This window comes from Carcharodon carcharias, chromosome 4, assembly GCF_017639515.1.
Source record: "Carcharodon carcharias isolate sCarCar2 chromosome 4, sCarCar2.pri, whole genome shotgun sequence".
Taxonomy (NCBI): Eukaryota; Metazoa; Chordata; class Chondrichthyes; order Lamniformes; family Lamnidae; genus Carcharodon; species Carcharodon carcharias.
In genome coordinates, this window is record NC_054470.1 from 47,774,213 (window position 1) to 47,799,718 (window position 25,506).

The window sequence follows — 25,506 nt, forward strand, 5'->3', positions numbered from 1 at the left end:
ATATTTCAGCTTCATATATTTGACATACAAAATAGGGGCACCAAGATCACAAGATAATTACAGAGGAGGAAGGCTACTTGACCATTCAAAATTCATCAATTCAGATAAATCCAAATGTGGCATCCAGTTGTTCCTTAAATGGTTCAACTGTTTTTGTCTATTCCGCACATTGTCATTCGGAGTGAAGAAAAGTTTCTTGATTTTAATCTTAAAATTACCTTTTATTAATTTGAGCCTGTGTTTCCCTGTCAATTGTGGTTCGGTTGGTAGCACTCTCACCTCTGAGTCACAAAGTTATGGATTCAAGTCCCACTGCAGAGACTTGAGTATAAAAATCAGTGTTAAAGATAGCCAGGTACTTTTGTTATACTCTCATAGTAGTTCATTCCTTGAAACGCAAGCTAATTCAGGGTGAAAGAGTGTGTCTTTGTTTCCTACCCTAATTCAGCTAATTTCTTATCCATTCACAAAATTTCCCCTACACCCCAAAACTTTGACTTTGGTTAATACCCATTTTTGTGGAACTTGGAGGATAACTTCCTCATGGAAATCAAGGCGCTTGGTCAGGCAGGATCTCCCCCTATCTTATTTCAGCAGTGTTCTAGTCTTACTAGGTTTCCCAGCTTTACATCACCCCTTTTTGTGCTGTTCTTAGTTTTGTGTTCCTTCTCAATTACACACTGATAACTTGACAGAAATCACCCAGCCACAACTCATTACAACATGAATAAGCAAAGCAATACTTTGAATGCAAAAGTTTCACCAGTTATGAAGGCAGATGATAAAAAAGAAAATGTAATAAAAATGCTGGACCAGTACCTTAACCATTAGGATACCATATCTCAGTATGGCATTCTAACTAATAAGTTAACCTTATTTCAGTTAGGCCTGAAATTCTGGAGTCCAGGTGGGTGCCTAGTCAGGGTCAAAGTCATATGAAAAGTAAGAGATGGGAAATAGCCCCCTCGCATAATAACTCTGTCAATAATGACATCTAATTTTTGATAACTCTGTGTGGTGTTCTTTCCCTTTGCTCGGTAAATTATTCCAAATGCCCTGATATCAGTTCTAAATTGATTAACTTCCATCTGTGTCCTCTGGTCCTATGGCCTTGGTGTATTTTCACATGATAATCGCAGTTTATGTTATTTATACAATATAATATGGTCAATATTCTTCCCAGAATCAACACCCCATAAGTATTTTTTAAACCAGTTTAGCACTATAGTGAGATTATTCCTTTGGAAATGTCAAACCAATGTGAGACAACATTGTCAAGAAGGCTTGACACTGTTTACCTTTGGAGTCAGCTTGGACCATGCCACTGGATATATGCACTAAACTTGTAGTATAACCACAATTTGAAAAAATGAGAGCATTGTAAACCATTCTGAAAACTTACAGACTGTTCCAGCTATACATCTTAACACGATTGTGGCCATTTTAATTGCTTCATCATAATGTCTGAACATTGAAAGGAGCACATTGGAGAGAATTTTAACCACCAAAATGGGCAGATTGGGTCAGGTGCTAGAATGTTAAAAATCGGAACTCCATCTCCAACCTTCCCACTTCCGGTTTTTGCAAAAGTTGGATTGTAGGTGTATAACCAATCACTCCCAGTTGGTTGGTTGGCAATTTAAATATTATAATGAGACTGTGTGCATCATATTTAACCAGTATTTTAAATTTAACTCTGACCAGCTGAGCTTTATGGGCCTTGGGTTAGCAGTTAAAGAGAAGCAAGGACTGCTGGATCCAGGAGTTATATGCCTTTCCACCTACCTGCTGGATCCAGTTTCCCTGCTCACCAAATCCATGCAGTCATACACCCCACCTTTCTTTCTGATCTCCTCCACAAACATTCCAATCTTCTCCATGAGCCTTCTGATCTTCCTTCAAACCTTCTTTCCTGAACCTTCTTCTTACCTCTGTGAGCCTTTTGATCTATCTCCCAACCTTTCTGATCTCCCTCCTCCCACCCTTTGTGACCACCACCAACCCCAACCCGTAAGCTCCCTCCTGTTCTAGACCTCAATCTTCCATCTGAACCCCAATCTCCACCCTGCTCTGGAGCTTGACCTTCCCTCTGACCTTTGATCTTGCCCCATTCCTTCAGCCTTCGTCAATCACTCTCTCCCTCCTACCCGCATGCTGGCTGTGGCCTAATGCCGAAGGCCAAGCCACCCAAGAGCCATTAAAGGATAAATAGTCGATTAATTATTTATACAATTGTCTATTCTAGCTGAATACCAGTTGCTTTGTGGAAATCAAGGCCCTGGCTTTACCATCGACTTTGAAACTGGAAAGCCTATTGGTAAGTGCAACGATTCCTTTAGTGGCATATGTGCCACAAGTTCCTTCTACGATATTTAATTTTGGTTGTTGTTGTTCTAAAAATATTATTAAGAGACTCTGTGTTTGAATGCAAATCTCAAACCCTAACAATATTTAATCCCCCATCCCTAACAGTTACATCAGTCTGTGGTAAATGGACCTCTCCGGATTTGTTAGATACATATGCCAATGATTAAATTTTGCATATTTGAGTTGGGAGAAAAAATTGCAAGACACACGCACTCCATACAAAAAGACCTTAGCCCTGATTATGACTAAATGCATCAAATACGCATAGGCTTCAGATGTCCCTTTTACACTCAACCCAATTTTATCCCCTATTTACCTCAGTAGAATGTTAAAATCAGGCGAGGCGCAAAGCAAACATTTGACTCAAGCCCTCTCTGCTGCCATAGAGTTGGTAAGTTGAAACCAGGGTGCTACGCTCAATAACCACTGCATGTAGGATTTATGTGAGACAGGCTTTAAAAAGTAACAAAGAAATGGAAAGGAAAAATAGTTTTGATATTTGACTCATTTACCTTAAAAATAAATTTTGTTTTAATTTTCAAATTTGCACTCTGGACTTTTCAAAGCATATGTATTTTTAGAAGTTGAATTTTTGTTTCTCATCTGTTATCACTTTCATGGTAACGACAATGGATAATCCATTGGGATTACTTGTTTGTAATAAAATGGCTGCAGATTTTTGAAAGTGTGGCGAACAATCTTCCAAATCTGGCCTTGTTTCCCAGACATTGTGAGGCAAAACGCAAATGACAACAGGCTTTCTACTGTTGTTTTATCTAATACAGACGGTTACTGAAGTCTAGGAGAATTGTTATGGAAGGATGTTATTCTCATTAGTTTTGAAATTAAAGGGACATTAGCTCAAAGAAGCAGAAAAAAATGAGCAAGCTTTTAATTTGTTTCTTTAACAATCAGCAATTGAATGAGTATGTCATATTTGAATATAACATTGCACAACCCGTATGTCAAGATATTGTTGATGAATATGAGCTCTGATCCCATCCCAAACAAAAATAATTTAGTCAGATCATTCTTCATGAAGACAAAATGCCTCTTTAAAAACAAATAACCAACAAATAGAGAGTGAAGATACAACCTTTTTTAAGAAAATGATCCAGTGGGAAAGCTCCCTCTAATATGTTTTGTGTGTTCCTCTTTGCTGTTCTTCCTCCAGTCACCAGGCATTGTTAGGTACATTGCCCTAGAAATTGGAGCAGGGTGAGATCTGGTGCAATGCTCACTTCAAGTAGCTAATGAGGCTTGAGGCAGGACAATGGCAAAGTGGTCCATTAGCCTCATTAGTATAATACTGGTGATCTGTGGCTCCAGAAGCAAGGGCCAGCATTAAAGGCTGCCTTGAGTACTCTTGCTCTGCAGGATCCACATTAAGGAAGGTATTTTAAAACAGCTATTTAAGGCAGCTGCCAAAGGTGTCTCTGCAGTTCCCAAACCAATATGCTGTTGCGTTTCCAACACTCTTTGAGCGTGGCAGGTTGGTCCCTTAAGTTGGATGTAAAAAAAAAAGGATCAAGTTAAATTTCACCCTGATACTCTCCTTATATTATTTAATTTTTTTTTCTTATTTCAAGAAACCAAACATTGCAATCAAGATAAAACCATGAACGTTAACATAAATCTCAGTGAATGAATGAAGTATGTGCGTCTAATCACTGATTTCCTTACCCCTAGATATCGATGAATGCAGAAAAATTCCAGGCATTTGTGCCAATGGTGTATGTATCAATCAGATTGGTAGCTTCCGGTGTGAGTGCCCGATGGGATTTAGTTACAATGACTTGCTTCTCATCTGTGAAGGTATTGTCACATTTATTATAAAATCTCTCTTCAAAGCTTTTTCAGACATGCGTGATAGTTTGACTTCACTTTCACATCACTTACAATAGTGAGTTCTATCTTAGAATGATAAGTATTCTTGAATATTATTTTGTTTAACCAAAATTAAAATCTATATACGTGTTAAGAATTTAATAACTTAATGACTTTTATTATCAGACTTTTCTGATGTGATCAGCAATTTTTCTGTAAGTTTTTAGTTCCCTGTATACACGCTAGTAAAATCCTATACCTAAACAAACTGCTCTGATAGTTTGTTTAAAAGTAAAGCAACATAATCTAAAAAAATGTTCCAATTGCTTCTTCAGTTTTTTGACGCATATCAGCAATATACGCAACTCTGAGAAACACATTTTATATTAGAAACAGAAGACAAGCATTTTGAAATCAGATAGAAAAACTAGGAGGGTGAGAATATTTTTTAGCCGTGTTTTGTAACCTAATACAACAATTTGAACATGCAGCTCTGAAACTTGCAATTTCTCAGAAAGCAATGTTGTTACAAGGTGATTAATTAAAGAGAAAAAGAGTCATTCTCATACCTTTCAGTGGATGGGAAACTTTGAGTTGTCCTTTATTTTATGGTGTAATTAATTTACTTATTTAATTAATAAATTCAAGTTGAATTATTAAAGTATTGGCCAGTGAGCTTGTGACTTCACATGGGTTTGGTTTTGACAAATCTTAATCAATCTGCCTGAAAAGATTTTTAAAAACATCTGTATTACATTTCAGACTGAAACTTTCTTAAACTATGTATGATCAAAACAAATAACGTTTCAATCTGCCTGACTGAAAAACATAGGCTAAGAACATCAAACACTTCATCCAGCTCATTTTTAATTCCTAGGTTTTACTCGGCTCCTGATAAATTCAACTAAAAGACAGATTAAGAAGATCCAACAATGCTGACTTCCTCAGATACTAGTTTCATACAAGTCATTAAGTACTAGAATTGACTAGGTGGTTTATTGATGCAGCAAGCAAATGCTGTTCCAAATTCTAATGCTGAATAGCGTAAACATTTGTGAACCATTTTATTTCAGTACAGGTGCTGCGCTTAGGCAGTTAAATTTCCTAGCCTAAAGATTTGCAAGCACCACCGAGTTTTTCACGTGCTAAGCAAGTGCCTAAGCCTCCAATACGGTGGGCAGGAAGCACGTGAGCTGATTACAGTCCAGAAATGTGCCACCTGTGATATTGGTATTGACAAAAAATAGGCATCCAGGGCCAAGTCTGAAACAAGTAGTAAAATAAGGGGCCTATTGTCTAATTGAGACCCCTTGCTGCTTTCACTTAGGAAAATAATTTGCCTTCCTTGCCAATTTCCTTCCTTCCCAGTCATCTTTCCTCCAGCTCATACCGTTCCCAATTGCTTTTTTTTCTGGTTCTCAACTACCTTCTTACCTGATCATGTCGCCATCCCTACCCCGCCACACTTTCCTACCCCCTTATGCACTTAACTAAGGCAGTTGCTAGTGACAAGGCATCCCAAAAATTCCAAACCTCTTCACCAACAAGTTGTCTGGGAGAACACTCTGCCGATGTCTGCAGCCAAATGAGACCCATGCCTAACATTAGTTTACCTTGGGCCTATACATTCAGGCACAGAGGTGGTTTCCTTGCACCCAGTTTGTGCTAGCAGGGAATCTCTAGGCCGGAATCTCAAATGTATGCTCCATTTACACTGAACTTTAGTGATTAGGAATTGAGCACTTCATAATCTCCCTGAGGCACAGAGCTGCCTCAGGGAGATGAAGCGCTATTAAAAAAGGAAATAAAAATAATAAAAATGTAATAAAACATATCCCCTCATGTGACTCTGTCACATGATCAGGCACATGTTATAAATTCAATTGTAAAACTTCTATTATTTATATAAAAATTATTATAATTTGCTTTCGGAAGCTTCATCCCACCCGTGGATGAGGTTTCCCAAAAAATGCAAGGGTCCCTTAGCCTTTTCACCTGCCCATCACCCATTAGATTGGATGAGTAGCAAAAAATTTAGGTTAGTTGATTATTTAATGGCCTTAACAGGCCTTTTAATTGTCAACTGGCACTCTGCCGACTCCGGGGTGCCATCACCGACCGAACTATTGCGCGACTGTGCGTTGACATTAGCATGCTTGGCTGACGTCAACGCATGTCATTTCACGTTCAAGCGGGTCATGCGCACGCCCGCCTGCCAGATGAAAATTTCTGCCCCATATCCCAGGTTTTGCTATACTTATTTTCACATGGCTTTTTTTTCTTTATTTTAGATATTGATGAATGCAGTAATGGTGACAACCTTTGCCAACGTAATGCAGATTGCATTAACATTCCTGGCAGTTACCGTTGTGAATGTTCTGCTGGTTATAAATTAGCACCGAATGGAGCTTGCATTGGTAAGAGTTTATTCAGTAAAACAACAGCTTCTGTTGAAAACTAAGTTTCATGTTGGACCTTTCTTTTATTCTTTCATGGGATGTGTGAGTTGCTGAAAAATTGCATTCATAGAACACCTTCATCAGAGAAAAACAACCTAAGGTATTTTTCAGAGGCATTGTCAAAGTATAAGACACCGAGTCAAAGAAGGAGATGATGGGAAGGGTGACCAAAAGCATGGACAATGAGTTTGGTTTTAAGTAGCGTTTAGGGGGATAATTCCAGAGTCGGCTGAGGCAGCTGATGGCACATCTACCAATGATGGAGTGAAGGGAGTGGGTGAAGCGGGTGGCATATACAAGAATTCGATTTCAGAAGAACAGAAAATTTGGTGGGACAGACTTTGTAAGACTGAAGAAAGTTATAAAGATAGGGAGGTGTGAAGCCAAGAAGGAATTGAAACACAAGGATGAGAATTTTAAATTGGTGGCCTTGAGACACTGTGTCAGCATGGACCGTGGTAATCGGTGAGTAGAGTGCAGGATATATATGGGTAGCAGAGTTTGATTGAGCTGAACTTTATAAAGGATGGGAACCTGGCCAAGACAGCATTGGAATAATTATCTGGAAAAACTCAGCAGGTCTGGCAGCATCGGCGGAGAAGAAAAGAGTTGACGTTTCGAGTCCTCATGACCCCTCGAAACGTCAACTCTTTTCTTCTCCGCCGATGCTGCCAGACCTGCTGAGTTTTTCCAGGTAATTCTGTTTTTGTTTTGGATTTCCAGAATCCGCAGTTTTTTTGTTTTTATATATATTGGAATAATTATGCCTGGAAGTAATGAAGGCATGAATGAGAGTTTCAATCGTAGGTGGGCTGAGATAGGGTTAGATGTGGGTGATGTTACAGAGCTAGAAGAAAGTGATCTTTGTGATGATCAGAAGCTCATCCCAGGATTGAGCAGGATGCCACTTTTACAAACAGCCCGGTTTGTCCTGAGGCAGGTTCTAGGAAGGAAGATGAAATTGGTGGCAAGGGTATGGTTTTGCTGTGAAGGCCAAAGACAAAGGCTTTAGTCTTGCCAAATATAATTGGATGAAATTGTGAAATCCAATACTGATCTCAGACAAGAAGTCTGATAGCTTGGAGACAATGGAAGAATCAAGAGAGGTGGTGGAGAGGTACAGTTGTGTATCATCGGTGTACATGTGAAAGCTGACCCCATGTTTGCAGATGATGTATCAAAGGGACAGCATATTGATGAGGAAGAGGGTGGGCCATGGATAGATCAGTGCAGAGGCAGGGGGAGAAACTTTTTCTGGAGTTGCTCTGGCTACTTAGCAAAGGCAGTTTCACTGATCTGAACAACAAACGGGACATGGGTCGACTGTCAAAAAATATAGAGAGGCTGAGCAGGATGATGAGGGAAAATGCCTTGTGCTCAGAGTCACAGAGGATATTGTTTGTTGTTTGGAGAGGAAAGGAAGGTTGGAGATGAAGTGGTAGAATGCAAAGACAGAGAGGCAAAGGTGATGCTTCCTTTTTGTTGCTAGCACTTTTAAAAGAGAGGGGTACAGCATGTGAGGAAAGGAAATAATTTACAACGTCAGCTGGTATGGGAACTAAGAATGGATAGTCAGGATTTTAATGGGAATTGCAGTCAAAGGAGCAGGAGGTGGAGCACTTAGAAGAGATGATCTTGAAAATGACATGAAGAGAGATGACTGAGAGAAATTCACAGGTTGGGTTATAGCGGGATTGGGCGTGTTGGGGGGGTGTTTTGGAGCCTGAGGAGAGATTTACCAATCAGGTTAAGGGTGAGCCCGATAGCATCTGATGCTGTCCAGCCAAGTTTGATTATGGATGTTTAAACCAGCTGAGTGCCAAATAAACTGAAGACAAACTGTTTCCATTTTAACCAAGGTAGATATCAGGGTATCCGAGTAACCTGAAGAGGAGTGGCAGATCTGAAATTACAATATTTAAATGAGGCTTCTTCCCTGATATTTTGGCAGGGATTTGAAATTAATGTCTCCTGCATAGCTTTCTTGGGATTCAGGATTCTCGGGAGCAGCAAATTAGTGTTTTTTATAACATTGCTTGTGGGATAGAAGGGGTGGGAGTGCCTCCCCTGGTCCTTCAAGTAAACCTTATGACATGATCAGACAATTCCCCACCCACTAAGCCTGCGATTTCTCCCTCTCCAATTGGCATCCAGGTCACTCCTCCTTCCACTGCACCCCACCACCAATCCCATATTCATTCCCAATTCCCCTCCCTTCCTATTTGCAGGTCCAACACCCTGTCACCAACATTCGATCTTTGCTGCTGACCAGGGATCATTCCGAATGGTCCCCAATGCGGTTTCCTGCTGCTGGATGGAAAATGGAGTAAAAAAATAAATAATGAGATCCTACCATTAATTTCGGGATATCTAGGTTGCATGTCCACAAGTATTTCCTCCCCCATATAAAACAGGGCCCATATTTGGGCTCTTAAGCTGTCTGGTTATTATAGCCCTGAGCTAATGGGGCAACTAAGGTAGGGTAATGTCAATAAAAGGAGATTTGTACATTGTTTGTGGAAGGAATGAATGACGTTTTCTTAATCTCTGATTTATCATAATTGTAATTCAGAAATCTATAATTCATAGACAGCCAGTCTATTCTATCTATTTACCATCTCAGTCAGTGAGATGGTAAAGGAAAAAATATACTTTGAAAAAATGGAGTTGACCTCGGGAAATTAATGACTTGCTGTGAGATATTCACACAGGGAAAAAAAAAGTCAGTTTGAAATTCCTGTGTCACCTATTGGAATAAAGTGCTAACCAGCTTAAAATAAATGGGCCAATGACTTTGAAAGTACAGTGCAGAGAAAACTTCTTTGTGAATATGCATGATTTATCCCTTCTGCTTGTTTCATTTATGTCTCAGAGTGGTTTGAGAGAAGCTAAAGTGTTACCAATTATTATGATCAAAATGGAAATGCAGTTAACTAATAAAAAAGTTGAATGTTATGCATGATTCCTTCAGATCGCAATGAGTGCCTGGAAATTCCAAATGTCTGTAGCCATGGTGATTGTATTGACCTGAAAGGAAGTTATCGGTGCACCTGCCACAATGGCTTCAAGCAGACTCCTGATCAGACTATGTGCATGGGTAAGTGAGACTTCCAGCCAATAGCTCAATAAATAAGCATTGGTGGCAGTGTTAGGGTTGCTGGTATGTAGCTTTCCCTCTTTGAATGTTCCAAAGTATGAAATATATTGGTGGGAGCCTGTGTGGATGCCAACTAAAGTTGCCAGTGCTAACTACACATAATTGACTGCAGCTTAAATAAATGAAGAATAATCTAACAATGCGCAAAATAAAGTTCATACAAATTAAATGTGGTAGAGAACTAAAATGTTATTACAAGGCAAATAATTGCCAAAATTACTTTTATCTTGTAGCCAATTGTTAGATGATCACCCACTGACATCTCAGATGGAATCTTCCCAATCCCACAGCGGCTGCCTTGAAAGTGGGACCAGGAGAAATTTCACAGAAGTTGGCATTAGGCCAGCGGGACGACACACTCCCACCTCTGGGTGAACTTCCCGAATGCAGACCATCACTTGCAGAGGCTAACTGCCAGGCAGTGGCAAGGAGCCAATCTGCATAATTAAGCAATTTGTGGGCTTACTGGGGCCGTGTCAGGATCTTCACAGTTGCAGATGCTGTGTCACCCGCCCTCCCCTCCAGGGCCATGTCCAGCAGATAGCTGGAGGCAGCTTTGCCAGCAGCTGGCCTGGGGACCCAACTAGGCCTCCTAACAAACCCTTTAGACTGGCTTGGCCTTGCACCATTTATTTTATGAAATTTTAATCTTTTCAGAGGGTGCTTCAAGATGGATTGGTGCCCTCGCGTTTCCCCTCCAACAGTGACAATACACACCTGTTCTGGTGGGGCTGCTGTCCTTCTGAGGCTGCTGGTCCTCTGATTGGGCCTGCAGCTTCAGGGACTACCCCAGCCGACAACCTTAATTGAAAGGCACACCCAGAGGCGGACTCTTAATTGTCTGTCTCCGGGAAAATCTCCCAGGCGAGCACCCTGACAGTTAGAGCAAAAATGGCCCCAACTCCTGTTCGTTGACTAAGGTTCCGACCCTCATGAGCATTTCTGTAAAGAAAGGGGTTTTGTACATCCAAGATCAGCTATGTGCTCTTTCAGTGTTATCGCACTATTCATAATAATGGTTATACTAAACATTTACTGATTCGCGTTTGAACTAAAGTTAACCAAATAATTTCATATTTACAGATATTGATGAATGTGAACGGCAGCCTTGTGGAAATGGAACGTGCAAGAACACTGTGGGATCTTACAATTGTCTTTGCTTCCCAGGATTTGAGATAACTCACAATAATGACTGCATGGGTGAGTCACAAAACTTATCCTGAGCCTTCTCATGAGATTGTTTCTCCATCGTAACAATGACAATTCAGTGCTGCGTAATCCATAACATGTTTGGCATTGACTCATTGATGTAAACTTTAGCTTGTGGAAAACTATACATTTCCAAAAAGCTTAACAGGAAAATGGGTGAGAAATTTCCTGGTGTAGTACCACTTGTAGTTGTCTTGTGCCACAATCTGTATGTCCCCCCCTGCGCTGCCAACCATTCCTTCACAGTGTTCTGATAGCAGAAGGGTGCACACAGGGATGCTGCTTTTGTGTGCTGGAAGTCTGTGAGTGCATGTTATCTGGGCATTGCACAGCCCAGCTCGCTGAAATGGTACCAGGATTCCTAGTTTGGAGAATGATCATACATGCTATGTATTCCCACATCACTCTGCAAATTAGAAGCATCAAAACTGAAAGCTGGACCCTGAACTAGTGTTATTTAAAGGGCCAGACACTCAAATTGTAGGTAAGATGATATTTTGGAACTTTTTTCTGTACCAATTGTCTGGAAGTACTCTGCACGGTTTCAGTGAGTTCCTGAATTTGTCAGACAATATTGCCGAATCTTCGCGGAGAGGGCAGAGTTTGTAGATCACCTGTCGACTCGAAGGCTGTAACAGACATGGGAGCTGCAGTTGCAGTGCCTCTAGGTCTGCAAAATAACAGGAAGGTGGAGCGAAGGCTGCAGAGAGGGCAAACCCTGCACCACACACACTACCAAGTCAGAACCAGACTCCTCCATGTTCCTTGGTGTAGTATTCAATTTTCAATTGTTCAGTGTTTAATTATGCATGTCTGCTGACTCTTCACAGTATGCTAGTGCTATTAAGCAAGTCTGGTTGTGGTTATAGAGAAAAAGAAACTAAACTTAAGAAGCTGTAAGCATGAGAGCACTACCAACCAATAAACCCAGAGCCCATCAGCACTCTCTTATATGACACCCCATCAAGGTTCTCATCTGAGTTCGTGTAGCAGATCTCATCTATCATCTCATCCTCTGGTGAACCAGCAAACTGGCTATCATTTACCCCTGGCCTGCAGGCATCTCCTGGATGACACAGCATGGGCTGATCCCAACTCAATACTAGCCTCCAAGGTGCTTGCAGTGTCAGTACCTAAGCTGGTGGCTGCAAGTGTCAGATCAAGTGACTCTTCATCAGTGCTCTTTCCCTCTCCCGGGGCTGCTGTTGCTAGGCAGGTGGCAGTTATCAGGTTTCTGAAAGCAGGAACTCAGAAGGGGAACGTTAGTGTGAGGGAGAGGTTTGGGTAGGAAGCAAGAGGTCCATGGGCCCACCATGAGCAGCTAGTTCGTCATGACAGATAGCAGGATGAGGATGGGTGAGATTTGAGTAAGGACATAAGGCAGGCACATGCCATCATCCTTAATGTTCTCAGTGACGTTGGATGCCACGGGCCCTATTGCAGCCAGCCCCATTGTGTAGACCAACCATCTCCTCCATGGGGCTCAGGAGATGCAAGCCTACTTTTCCCACATGAGATCTGCTCTATTTCATTATATTTTGTGACACCTTCTCCATGTGCAGAAAGAATGTTAATGACTGTATAGCACTCTCTTTGGGTGCTTGCCATAGCTAAGTAGCCCAAGATATGTGCACCCAGTGAAAGGCGGGTGTGAGGAAACCAGATTTTTAGCCCCATATGTTTTAAGATTAAATGCAATTTTGAAAATAAGTGTATACGCAAGATTGCTTTATGAAATATAAAAAGATACATATAAGGGCAAGCAGAATAACTGAGGGAATGGTGGAATTTTATTGCGAGGAATAGTTGCATAAATTGGCCATATTCTTAACTAAAAAAAGGTTGAAAGGTGATATAATTGCTATTTTTAGGATTCTAAAGGAACTCAAGAATCTGAACCTTGACAAACTGTTTAATTTTTCCCAAAACAAATGTGGACCAAACCCTCGTGCCTTTCAGGAGTATTGCTCTGTACCAGGACTTTAGGAGCTGTGATAAAGCAAAACAACCTTTCCATTCCTCCTGTGGGGAAGGGCCCAGCCTCTGTTTCATTGAATAAAAGTGGTCACGTGTGATAATTGCAATTTTGCTTGAAGAACATTCCTCAATAGTTGTCAGTACTTATTGGCTGAGGAATTCCTCTGAGATGTTCCCACTCCAGCGGTGTCACTTTGCTGGAAGTGCAGGGGAAATCCTGCTAACACTGTAAACAGGTTTACGTTGCACTTTAAGTAAGGTAACATCAGTGGAGCAGTACCAAGGAATTACGCAGCCATTGTATATAATTTCCAAACTATTGTTATAGATTTTTTTTCCTACCTCCCATCCTTCCTGCCATTGGTGACAGCCATCTGTTTTCTCTTTTAGCCGGGAGAAATAGACTAGGCAGCAAATTTTTCTGCCAGTATGTTCTGTGATTGTGTGATAAGAACTTCATATTTACTTTTCCAGTAAGCAAATGTTAGGGGACTGTTGAAATTTGGAATTAGGTCCTGTACTGGAGGTTCCTATGCTCCAGCACTGGATCTTTGCTTCATCTTTTAATTCTATTACATAACTACATGAACTTCTTAGGAAGTTACTTGATAAATGGGAGTGATTGCATGGATCTTTCATTAGAAATATTCTTCATCTTACCCTCAGATATTGATGAATGCACCACTATGTTTGGCCAAGTCTGCAGAAATGGACAATGTTTTAATAGCATTGGCTCCTTCCAGTGTTTGTGTCAGGATGGCTATGAGCTTACACCTGACAACAAGAACTGCATAGGTGAGTGTGTCAATAATTATTTTGCAGCTAGCTTTAGAAATCTTGGAGCTGATATTTTGGTTTTTCACAAGGCCCATAAATGCATCTCTGCTTGTTTTCTGGAAAGATATCAACGAATGTTTGTTGGTTCCTGGATCATGTGCACCTGGGACCTGCCAGAACCTCGACGGTGCATACAGATGTATCTGTCCTTCAGGATATGAAGTGCAGAATGAAAACTGTATAGGTGAGGACCTGTAATTTTTTGCTGTCCTATATACTAGAGGTTTCTATTTAAAGAATCTTGAGCTTATCTATCCAGGGGGCATTGTGCAATTTCAAGTCTCAATAAATGGAGCATGTATGAGTTAAAATAAAATATTTTTAAAATTACAAAAGTTCATCTGGCTGGTGTAATGATAAGTTTTTGCTGAGAACTGGCAGTGTTGTCAACATTGTATTAACTTACAAGAGAATTGCCTCAGTCGTTTTCCTCATGTTTTTCCTTTCCTTTGCACACTAATATGGCAACTCCGAATGAAGGTCCACTGAACAGCTTGTGATTGAGAGCTCTTTGGGAAACTGTTTTCTCTCCATGTTTCTTTCTCTATCCAAAAATTACTCTGTGATCCTTGATGTACTGAACATAGTGCAAAATGCTTTCTCTATTGCTCAGACAAATACTATTCCCTGTTCTGCAGATATAAATGAATGTGAAGAAGACCCAAATATCTGTCTATTTGGTAATTGTGAAAACACCGCTGGCAGTTTCCAATGTGTTTGCCGCCCAGGCTTCATTCTCTCAGAGAACGGACGTAGATGCTTCGGTAAGTCCAGATTTACCGAAAATCTGTTAGTATGTACTATAGAATTCTTACTTGGGAGACATATCTTCAGATTATGTATACCTTTACTAGGTGCTTTTTATTTAGGTATAACAAAAAGTATTTTTTGTTAGAAGATTGGTGTAGGTTAAATCAGAGCAATTGATTTACTGGATGACCCAGAATTTTCATAGGGTTCTTCAAATCTCCCACTATAGCTTCAGTGGAAAACCTGGAGAAGCAGCAAAAATTGCCATTTTTAGCCATTTCTCCAGGCTTCTACTAATCTCCTACTGGAGAACCTCTGGAGAAATTCCAAGTGCATTTGTTTAAAAGATTCAGCTCAACAGGCCCACTCTTTTGAGGAGGCAATACTTTTATTTGTGCATGGTGTGTGAAACATGCCTTGTTATGAGTCTATTCTGAAGTTTACACTGCTCGGATTTGTCTCCTCTAGATACACGCGAGAGTTTCTGCTTCACCAAGTTTGAAAATGGGAAGTGTTCAGTGGCGAAACCTTTCAACACAACCAAAGCAAAGTGCTGTTGCAGTAAAATGCCAGGAGAGGGCTGGGGAGATCCCTGTGATCTCTGCCCCAAGGATGGAGAAGGTAAAGCACATTGCCCTGAAGTTGCTTCATGTCCAGTTTAACTCTTAAACCTCAGGTAACATTAACTATAGTAGAAGTACCTAGAGACCAAATTATAAGTTTTACTCTAGTGCTCTCATATTTGCATATTGGAAGGGCACATTAGGAACTTGGCAATGTAATTTCCCCCAACTTTTGTCCATTCAAATAATCTAACCTCTTGGATTTCTTTAATATACAACATCAAATTCACAAGATTATAGAATAGAAATGGATGTGGAAGAACAGTCAGTCCATCCTTCCAGAAAGACCACTAACCATAGCATTGTTAAACGATTCCAGGATTTTTTGCCTCCACTCACCTATCTAAAATCTCATTCCATCTGTAGATCGCTCTTTGTTTGAAGAAGAACTTCCTCGCCTGATTGCTAATTTTTTTCTTTTTATTGGTTTGAACTTGTGGCCTCTTGTTTAGCTTCAGGTCGTGTTATGGATATGCTTTTTCTCCCTTGTTTACTGTTTTATATGCTTAGATGAGTGTTCCCTTCGTTTTCCCCTTTTAAAGATGAATAGCCCAAATTGCTCTAATCTTTCCTTACAGTTCTTTTAATGATCAGTGTTGTAGCTCTTCCTTCAGTGTAGGTTATTCCTGCTATTTACTATAACATGCCCATAAAACTAAACAAAGAAGTAGTTTTCACTAGATGGCCAAATACCTAGAAATATCTGAGGAATCCACTGATTCCGATTTCATTTAAGTGGTTAGTCCAGTAAGTATCATAGGAAAGAAAGACTTTGAATCTTGGCATGTATCTTATGAGCTGTATTTTTAAATTGAATGTTACCTCTTTTGCAGTCGCTTTTCAGGATCTGTGTCCATATGGCCATGGTACTATCCCTGGCATTGGGGAGAGTCGTGAAGGTAAGAACAGCTGCATGTGGGACTGTGATTAAGTGTGTTAAGGTGAGGGGTTGCAGTTAGTTAAGTTTTAGGAGATGTATGGATTATTCACGTTGTGCATTAAACTGACATTTGTATAGTCACTTCTGCATTGCCTGAGTAACCACATAGAATACCTAATATTTACATGGAAGTATATTTAAAGTAGTTCATTTAGCAAACTATTATACACCAGTTGCAATTCATTGAGTAATGCAATAGGCAACAGAGTCATGTGGCCCTGGATGGTTGGGGGCGGGGGAGTATGTATTGTGCATGCATGAGAGGAATGCATGTATTGAGCTCTGCTTGTTACCTGAGTATTCCATCAATTAGTTTCTATTGTTACAAAATTAAAGATATGTCAGCAAGTTTTAGTTCATAAATTATTTCAAAAGGTCTAAACAAATAATGAGTTGGCAGGAATATTTTCAGTATAAAGCATTCTAACCAGACACATGGTTAAAAGGGGGGCTTTAGAATATCTCCATGATAGCCATAATTTCCATTAAGATATTATTAGAGAGACTCTATAGTCCAGTTCTCTTGACCAGAGATGCGCCTAGGGCATCTGCCTCTTCCTGGTTACCAATATGTTAATGCAGGAGTGCTGTATTTCCTCCTCCTGAATGTTGATTCCAATGCTGAATGCAGCTGGAAAGATGAATACCAGTCAGGGTTCAACAATTGATGTAGTGCAGCTTTAACAACAATACAGTGCAAAAATGGAAGATAAAGATGGATGCTGGAAGTCTGAAATAAAAACATAAGATACTGGAAATACTTAGCAAATCTGGCAGTATCTGTGGAGAGAGAAGGAGTAAACAGGGGCAGGTAGCAGGAGTCAGGAAATTTCCTGTCTCGGCGTGCCCCCCTCAGGAGGAAGCGCCTGCAAAGGGTGGAAATCTCGTTTTTGAGGGGCTGGGGAGTGGGGAGGGGGTGCAGGTAAGTACTGGAGCCACCCCTGGAAAGAGTTTGGAGGCAGCCACAAGAGCTGCCTCCACCGGGTGCAGAGGTGGGACTGTTTGAAAGACCCGCTTTGGTGCGCTGGGACTTTTTACAACAAAAACAAAGCAGAAAACAGCTCTCTAGCCCCCATCCCTCACAATCCCTCATCACCATACACCACCCCCCCATACTCCCCATGCCTTCTGAGGCAAACTCATGCTGCCTCATTTCCCCCCACAATACCCAATGGCCCCTCATACGCTCCATGCCAACCTATGGCATTTAAACACTCTGTACAGAACCAATGAACCCTATAGTAACAAGATCGTGTGCAAAAAAGCTTTGAAAAAATATTCATTCTTTCTTACAAAAAAACTCCTTTTACTGGAGCCCTTTGGAAGTGTCAATCAGCCAGCCCTTTAAAGTATCAATAACAGAAACTACAAGCGCTTGACACCTCTATCTTGTGTAAATAAACATTGAGTAATTGAGAAATAGATCTAAGAGAGAAAACTGTCAATAAAGCATGTTTTCTCCTGGGCACAGCTGTTTCAACAGACTAATGGATGTCTGGGCCCTCAGACAAGATTGGATAATGAGACTTGGATTTATTTTGAATGAATGTATTGTTTTACACTCTAGATGTCAATGAATGTTTGGAAAACCCTGGAATATGTTCAAATGGCCATTGCATCAACACAGATGGATCCTTCCGATGCGAGTGCCCAATGGGATACAACCTGGATTATAGTGGAGTTAATTGTGCTGGTAGGGAAATCGTTATTGATTGTTATGAAGTAAATAAACTTAGGGCGGAATTATCCCAGATTTATACAAAGTGCGGTAGCAGATGGGGAAAAGGACGCTTTACCCGCCGGCCGCAATGGCGGGTTTTCGCACGTATTGTCACATTTCCAGCACGTAGTGCCTCACTAATAATGCTTTCCCGGGAAATATGCTGGATCACTGGCGGAGCAGCCTCAAATTCACCTGCCACACCTTTACCTCAGGTCCTCAGTAATCCAGACGCCATATTTAAAATGTTCTCCTGCGCAGCGCTAGCACTCTCTACGGGATCAGAAGATGCTGCAAAATCTTGGCTGTCAAAGGGAGGAAACATGCTGATTCCAAATTAAACAATACCGCCCTTGGGCGCCTACTGGATGCAGTGGTGGCCTGCCATGACATCCTCTACCCTCGCCCTGGGTGAAGACCAGAATGCAAGATCACCAATCCAGCATGGAAGAAGATGGCAGCAGTGGTCAACACCAAACCCTGCAAAAGTGGAGAGCCACCGAGTGCTGAAAGAGGATGAATGATCTCCTCCGTTCCGACAGGGTAAGTCATTCTTCTCAACTCGCATACTCTCAAACCCATCACAAATCCACAGGAATTTCACTCACTGAAGGGACATCACCATTCACTCTCACACACACACCTTCATCTGCCCTGCAGGCGGTGTCCTCATCCCATTCATGGCACTACTCACTGGCCACGCATGCCAGACATCCTTCTCATCTGGCCTGGCAGGCGCCCTGCTTACATTCTCTCCACCTCCCCTCATGCAGGACAAGCGGGCACACAACAAAATGGAAAGGCCACGTACTGCTGGAGGAATGCCTGACTTCAAGGTCCTTACAGACTTTGAAAACAAAGCCATCCAGCTGGCCAGCGACAGTCTGGACCATTCCTTTGCTGATGGTGAGATCGGCGGTGCTCAACCAAGTGAGGATCCAGCAGTGCAACATCCATCAGACAACCATGCTGTGAGTGAGTTCCCCTATTCCGCAGCCCCTGCCATACACTAATTATCTCTCCTTGCTTTCGCAGGCACATCTGGAAAGCAGCCAAGGGGGCCCATGAGCCAGGTCTCAACTCAAGCCCCGAAGTCACCTTGCGAGAAGGATCTGATGACACATTCATTGAAGACCCATCACAGCGCTCACCCACACTGTCCACCAGCGCAGGGACACACACTTTGGTGGAACCTAATTCTAGAGTAGCCTCAGGGTCACAATCTGGTGAGCACGTTGCATTGACTGATCCAGAGCAGGTTGTGGCAGGGACTTGCCAGGTTTCTGGCACTCGGAGGACAGATGCAGATCAGAAATCCACTGAGTTCGAGCCAGATGAGGAGCCTCTGGACTTGGTCATACCTCACTTGCTGGAGCTGCAAAGGCAAGTTCGGGAACATCAGGAAGGGATGTCCACTACATTCCTCAGATTGCAAGGCACGATGGAGGAGTCCGTCCTCCTTCAGTCTGAGATTAGCACCGGCATGCCAATATACCGAGGCACAGACTAGTCACAGATGTTAACCACTTGTGCATAATGTTCACTGTTGTAAATAAACTCCCAAAAATGACTCCTTGTTCTGATGAGCAGTGTTCGTGTCACTCAGATGTGAAACCTGGGGCAGAATCTTCTGCCTGCCAGGTGGGCCAGTTGGGAGTGGGCGCGGAGCCGCCATTTTACATGGGTGGGCCATTTAAGGCCCACTCAGCATGACGCGCGCCCAGTAGTGCTCAGCGCTACGTGTGTGGGCGGGGGAGGAGGGACAGTTTTACAGATGCACGCGAAAGAGTGCAGAAATCTCCTTGAGGCCCAGAGCTGCCCCAAGAAAATTAATCAGTTTTAATTATTGAAAAAAGGAAAGATTAAAATTATTCAGACGTGTCCCCTCAAGTGACGTGTTTATGAATTGTCAAGATTTTTAAAATTTATTTAATGAATCCTTCATGAAATCTCATCCCGCCTGTGGATGAGCTTTCATGAAAAATGCAAAGGCCGCCTGGACTCTTTGCCTGCCCGACAACCTTAAGGTTGGACGGGCAGCCCTGTCAATTAGTTTAATTGGAGTATTAATGGCCTTAACAGGCCTTTGATAGTTTGGCAGGTGCGCAGCCGCTTCCGGCCAGCGCCCGCTGAACAGAAGATTGGAATGATACGTGGTGCCGCCGGGACGGACGCCCGATGTCACCGTGTCATTTTATGCGTTAGCGTATGGCATTTTACCTGTTGTGGGCTGGCCCCATATCTCATCAGCATCTGTGACCAGTGACACTGTCCTCTTGAAGGGGTCAGTTGCTGAAGGCTGACAGAGGATCAGGTGAATTTAAAGTTTCACGGCTGCATCTCCATGATATGATCACAAAGCACAAGGGAGCTGCCCTCAGCCAGACAGGTGTCAGACATTAACAGAGGCAATGTGAAGATCTACGGAGTGTCCTCACTGAATGTCATCATTATCCTCCTGGAAACTAGTGACTATTAGGACCTCTGCTGCACGTCCATGACGTGAGCCTGAGTACTGAGGGTTTGTGCGCTGCCATCAGCCACACAGGGGTCAAACATTCACAGACACAAGGTGAGGATGTCAGGACTGTCTTCACTGCATCTCGTCGTGGCTATGAGGGCCTCCCGAGTGCACCTGCCTTGTCTGGCCAGTGCAATGGCCTCATTGCCGGCATCCACACCTTCAAGGACCTCATCATCGTCCTTCTCATCGGAGGATACATGCAGCTCCTCCATCTCCCCTCAGCCAGGTCCTCCCCCCTTTGCAGCACCAGGTTGTGGAGCGCGTAGCAATCGACAATGATGCGCAACACCCTCTGGGGACTGTATTACAGTGCTCCGATGGACTTGTCAAGGCCCCAGAACCTCATTTTCAAAATGCCTGTAGTTTGCTCCGCCAAAGTCCGGGTCGTGGCATAAGCATCATTATGCTGTTGCTCTGCTGCAGGCGGCCGCACGGGCGTCACCTCCTGGATACACTTGTGTGTCGGAGGCTTGTGAGATCCTGCACAGGTCACCTATTGAACCCTGGAAGGAGCCACTAGCATAAAAATTGACCGACACCATCACTTTCACAGCCACTGGCAGTGGATGCCCTCCATGTCCCTGTGGCGTCAAATCCTGCAGCAGGTGGCATATGTGACCAACCAGTTCCCTAGTAATGTGCAGTCTTTGGCGACACTGGTTCTTGCTCATCTGCAGGAATGATAGGCGCCGTCTATAGACCCTGGGTCTAACGAGGTGCCTTCAAGCGACTACTTGCTGTGGATATTCAGCTGCGTGTGCAACAGGCCCAACCACCCCTTCATCTTGAAGGAGATGCTCCTCCCTTTGCTGAGCCAGCGCCTCCACTGCTTTCTTCTTCTCTGCTCCCTGTAAGCCATGAGACATACCATTAAATTACCAGGCTCCATGTTCCTAATGTTCTCCTCCTGCAGAATCAAAGAAAGAGACACGTGGGTTAACATAGGTGTACAAAGAATGTCTCTTGGTTAAGTCTGAAGGCCCCTTAACCCATGCAGGAGAGTGCTGGCCACCACTTGGATGATTAATGTGTAGTGTGCTCATTGGCTGTCTGAAACCCCACCCACCCCCGCTTCATTTCACTTGACTGATTGGCTGCAGCTTCAGCCATTGGGCTGCAGGCTCTGCTTTCAGCTCAGGCACAGGCATTCTCTTAACCTGCACTGCAAGTCTGCACTGTTAGCTTGAACCATAATGGATACTGGTCCACAGCTTAAGAAAGACATTGCAAGGAGCTATGAGCACCTCCACCAGTGACTGCACCATGGCCACTTTTCGCAAGGGGATTGCACAACTTGCCCAGTCGGCCAATTGCTCTGCTGCCCCCTAAAACACACATTAATTTGCAGTCTGCGCCCGAGCAGTGAAAAGTTTTCGAGCATTTGGTGGCACTTTCATGCTTTTGCATTGCTTGAGTGGGCAGAAAAGCTTCAGAGGCCCGACTCCAAGCATGTCAATGGAGCTGCTGCTGAACGGTTTCAGCTGCAGAAGATTGCTTACTTTGGGCAAGCTTTTCCAAATGCATGGCTACTTCCCTCACTCCCCTTCCCCAAAATCCCATGCCTACCCCACCCCCCCTGGCATGTGCTTGTGTATTTCCTTCAGTCTGTGCTGCCTTGCGCTCCACCCCCCTGGCATGTGCTGAAGCATTTTCTTCAGCCTGTGCTGCTTTGACCCCCCACCGCCCCCGCATCCTAACTCATGCTGGAGCCCTTGCCCTGGCACCGTACTGAAAGCAAACCGGGAAAAAGCAACTTGCCTGTTTCCCCCCCACCCCATCCCCTGAATGCGCCGCGCCTCTTGCTTGATGTCCTACAAGCAGTGCTCACAAGCACTGCACAAGCTTGTGTGCACTCACCTCTGAATTCCCCTCAAAGTTCAGGTCACCAGGTGCTTGCCTTTTAAAGGCAGTTATGAAGCTCACTGTTCTGAAGTCACACTGACATGGGTGGGGGGATGATTCCAGTGAGCAGGGCTTATAATCAGATGCAAATGTATTAAAGTGACGTTCCCGACATGCAGCGATGGGAAATGCGACCCGCCATTGACAGGTGGAGCAGACGATCGCAAATTGGTTTCACGATGGCATAAAAATGATTTTTAGCCTTTTGCCATATTATTTCCCCCCACTCCCTCCGAGCTGCCAACCATGACACCAAAAACAAAAGGCCAGAAAATTCTAGCCGAAGTGAATGGTGAGCAAGATTCACCTTTGACAGGGGCCAAAACTAATGGCTATGGGTCAGCTACTGTTTATACTTCCAGACCAATTTCCTCACCAATGATTTCATTGTGAAGTAAAATCGAGAAAGGCGTGTAATGGTTGGCCCATCTGCTATTGCCAGTTTTCTGCCCCCACTGAGAGTCAGAATTATCCCCAATATGTTAACCGGTGCTGCATATATGCTGCATATTCGTTACACCACATGCTATCATCAAGCATGTTAAGCATGTTGTATATATTCCATTAATGTTGTACATTTCCAGATTCGATTGTGTATATTTACCACTAAGATTTTAGGATGTACATTGTTACTTTTATATTATAATGTTATAACATTGTAGTATACACTGGTTCAAAGCATTGTTAATAAAAATAAAGCTTATTATCACAAAAAGCAAATAATTTGTTGCTTTCCCACAAAACAGACACTGATGAATGCTCCATTGGTAACCCCTGTGGCAATGGCACTTGCACCAATGTAGTTGGTGGATTTGAATGCAGTTGTGACGAAGGATTTGAGCCAGGTCCAATGATGACTTGTGAAGGTAAGAAGTGGCTTTTATTGATCAGTGTACAGTTGGAAATGTGCTACTGTTTGTAAATTTAGAGCCATTGTCCAGGACTTCCTGCTTTTGCGGAACTCTGGAGTCTCTTTGATGGGGTAGGAATTAGCCTCAAAACAAGAACACCTGGCTGATCTTATGGATTAAGAGCTATTTCCAGTTTCAGGCACCTCCTAAATCTCTGATAAGAAGCATGGGGTGGTGTGATGTGGAAGTTAGCTGTAGCGAGTCTCCAAGGCATTTTGTTCCAGCTAAACAAATTTAAAATTTGTCTTTAAAAGATAGCACTACAGTCTATGCAAATTGATCTCCTAATATCAATTGCATAGACTTTATTTGTTTTTGTTAAACCTCCTTCCTTCGGTCCCCATATAAATACAGGATATCAGAGGCACAAAGGTGTATTCTGGGACATTTGTGGCGAGAGAACATGAGCGAAACAGTGTGGTCTTTTACAGTGAGAGAGAAACTGTGTGGTCATTTACAGCGAGAGAGTGTGGGAGAAATAGTGTGGTCATTTACAGGAAGAGTGTGAGAGAGAAGCAACTTGGTCATTTACAGGGAGAGAATGTGAGAGAATCTGTAAGGTAATTTACAGGGAGAGAATGCGAGAGAAGCAGCATGCTCATTTACAAGCGGCGAATGAGAGAAACAGTGTGGTCATTTATAGTGCGAGAGAAACAGCATGGTCATTTTTAGTGAGAGAGTGAGAGAGAAACAGCACGGTCATTTACAGGGAGTGTGTGCGAGAGGAGCGGGGCCTTTAACAGTGAGAGAAGAGTGTGAGACCATTAAAGAGCGCGAGAGGGAAAAGAGCGTGGAGAGCTGTTGATTGGTCAGCTGGATTGGTGAGTATTTCTAATCTTTAAAGTAAAAGTAAGGTCTTTAGTTTGTGTTTAGATCTCTTGCCCTTTTTTCTCTTTTTCTTAAAGATAGCTTGTTAAGTATAAGATCAATACTGGTGTGTATAAAATAATTATTATAATAAAGCGTTAGGAGTGGGGATACTAGAGTAATTAATTAATAAATTGAATAAACTACAATAGCGAAGGCAGGATGGGTGGTGTGTTTTTGCTGCAGCATGTAGGAGCTGCTGGACATCAAGGTGATCCAGAGCGAACACATCTGTACCAAGTGTTTGCAGCTCAAGGAACTTTGGATCCAAGTTAAGTAGCTGGAGTCTGAGCTGCAGACATTGCACCACATCAGGGAGGGGGAAAGTTACCTGGACACTTTGCTCCAGGAGGCGGTCACACCCCTCAGATTAGGTAATTCAAATTTGGTCTGTGATCAGGGACAGGTGAATGTGACTGCAGGTGAGGCAGGTATGGTGACCCAGGGGGTAGCGTTGGAGGAGCCTCGGCCCCTGCAACTGTCCAACAGTTACAAGGTTCTAGCAAGCTGTGTGGACGGAAGCGGCGACTGCAGGGAGGATGAGCGAACTGACCATGGCACCGTGGTACAGGGAGCCATTCAAGTTGGGGGGAGGAAATGGGAATGGAGTAGTAGTAGGGGACAGTATAATTAGGGAAATAGATACTGTTCTCTGCAGCCTTGAGCGTGAGTTCCGAAGGCTGTGTTGCCTACCCGGTACCAGGGTTAAGGACACCTCCACAGGGATGGAGAGGAACTTGGAGTGGGAAAGGAGGGATCCAGTTGTCGTCGTTCATGTCAGTACCAACGACCTTGGTAGGACTAGAAAGGAGGTTCTGCTGAAAGGATTTGAAGAGTTAGGAGCAAAATTAACAATCAGAACCTCCAAGGTAATAATCTCGGGATTGCTACCTGATTCACGGGCAAACTGGCAAAGGATAAATAAAGTCAAGGAGTTAAATGTGTGGCTCAGCGATTGGTGTGGGAGGAATGAGTTTCAGTTCATTGGGCACTGGCACTAGGACTGGGGTAGAAGGGAGCTGTTCCTGTGGGATGGGCTTCACTTGAACTGTCTGGGGCCAATATGACTATGTAGTAACCAAATAACAAGGGCTGCAGAGAGGGCTTTAAACTAAATAGAGGGGGGGGAGGGATCTGGTAAGGGGCTACTTAGGCTTACAAAGCAAAAGGACATGGCAGCCTTGCAGGGCAGCTATTTAGGCAATGATACCCAAAGTGTGACAGGAAGGGACAGAGTGTACAAACATTAAAAAAAAGCAGCAAATAGGGTCAAAGGAGGTTAAAAATGGTAAAAAGGCAAAATTAATGGCCCTTTACTTAAATGCACATAGTACTTGGAACAAAATAAATGAATTAATGACAGGAATAGAGGTTAATAGGTATGACCTTAGAGCCATTACGGAGATGTGGTTACAAGGAGATCAAAGCTGGGTGCT

At 42.9% G+C, this 25,506-nt stretch overlaps 1 protein-coding gene across 2 annotated transcripts in view; it reads left to right on the forward strand.

The window, feature by feature from the left end:
• Positions 1–25,506, forward strand: part of LOC121276975 (fibrillin-2) — a 401,991-nt gene that overhangs the window by 307,732 nt on the left and 68,753 nt on the right. For both annotated transcript variants that reach the window (XM_041185736.1, XM_041185737.1), the window contains 12 exons: positions 2,246–2,317; positions 4,057–4,182; positions 6,486–6,611; positions 9,625–9,750; positions 10,894–11,010; positions 13,663–13,791; positions 13,898–14,017; positions 14,472–14,597; positions 15,052–15,204; positions 16,040–16,105; positions 17,714–17,839; positions 23,039–23,158. In XM_041185736.1, coding sequence (XP_041041670.1) covers positions 2,246–2,317; positions 4,057–4,182; positions 6,486–6,611; positions 9,625–9,750; positions 10,894–11,010; positions 13,663–13,791; positions 13,898–14,017; positions 14,472–14,597; positions 15,052–15,204; positions 16,040–16,105; positions 17,714–17,839; positions 23,039–23,158 — 1,407 coding nt within the window. The remainder of the gene's footprint in view (positions 1–2,245; positions 2,318–4,056; positions 4,183–6,485; positions 6,612–9,624; positions 9,751–10,893; positions 11,011–13,662; positions 13,792–13,897; positions 14,018–14,471; positions 14,598–15,051; positions 15,205–16,039; positions 16,106–17,713; positions 17,840–23,038; positions 23,159–25,506) is intronic.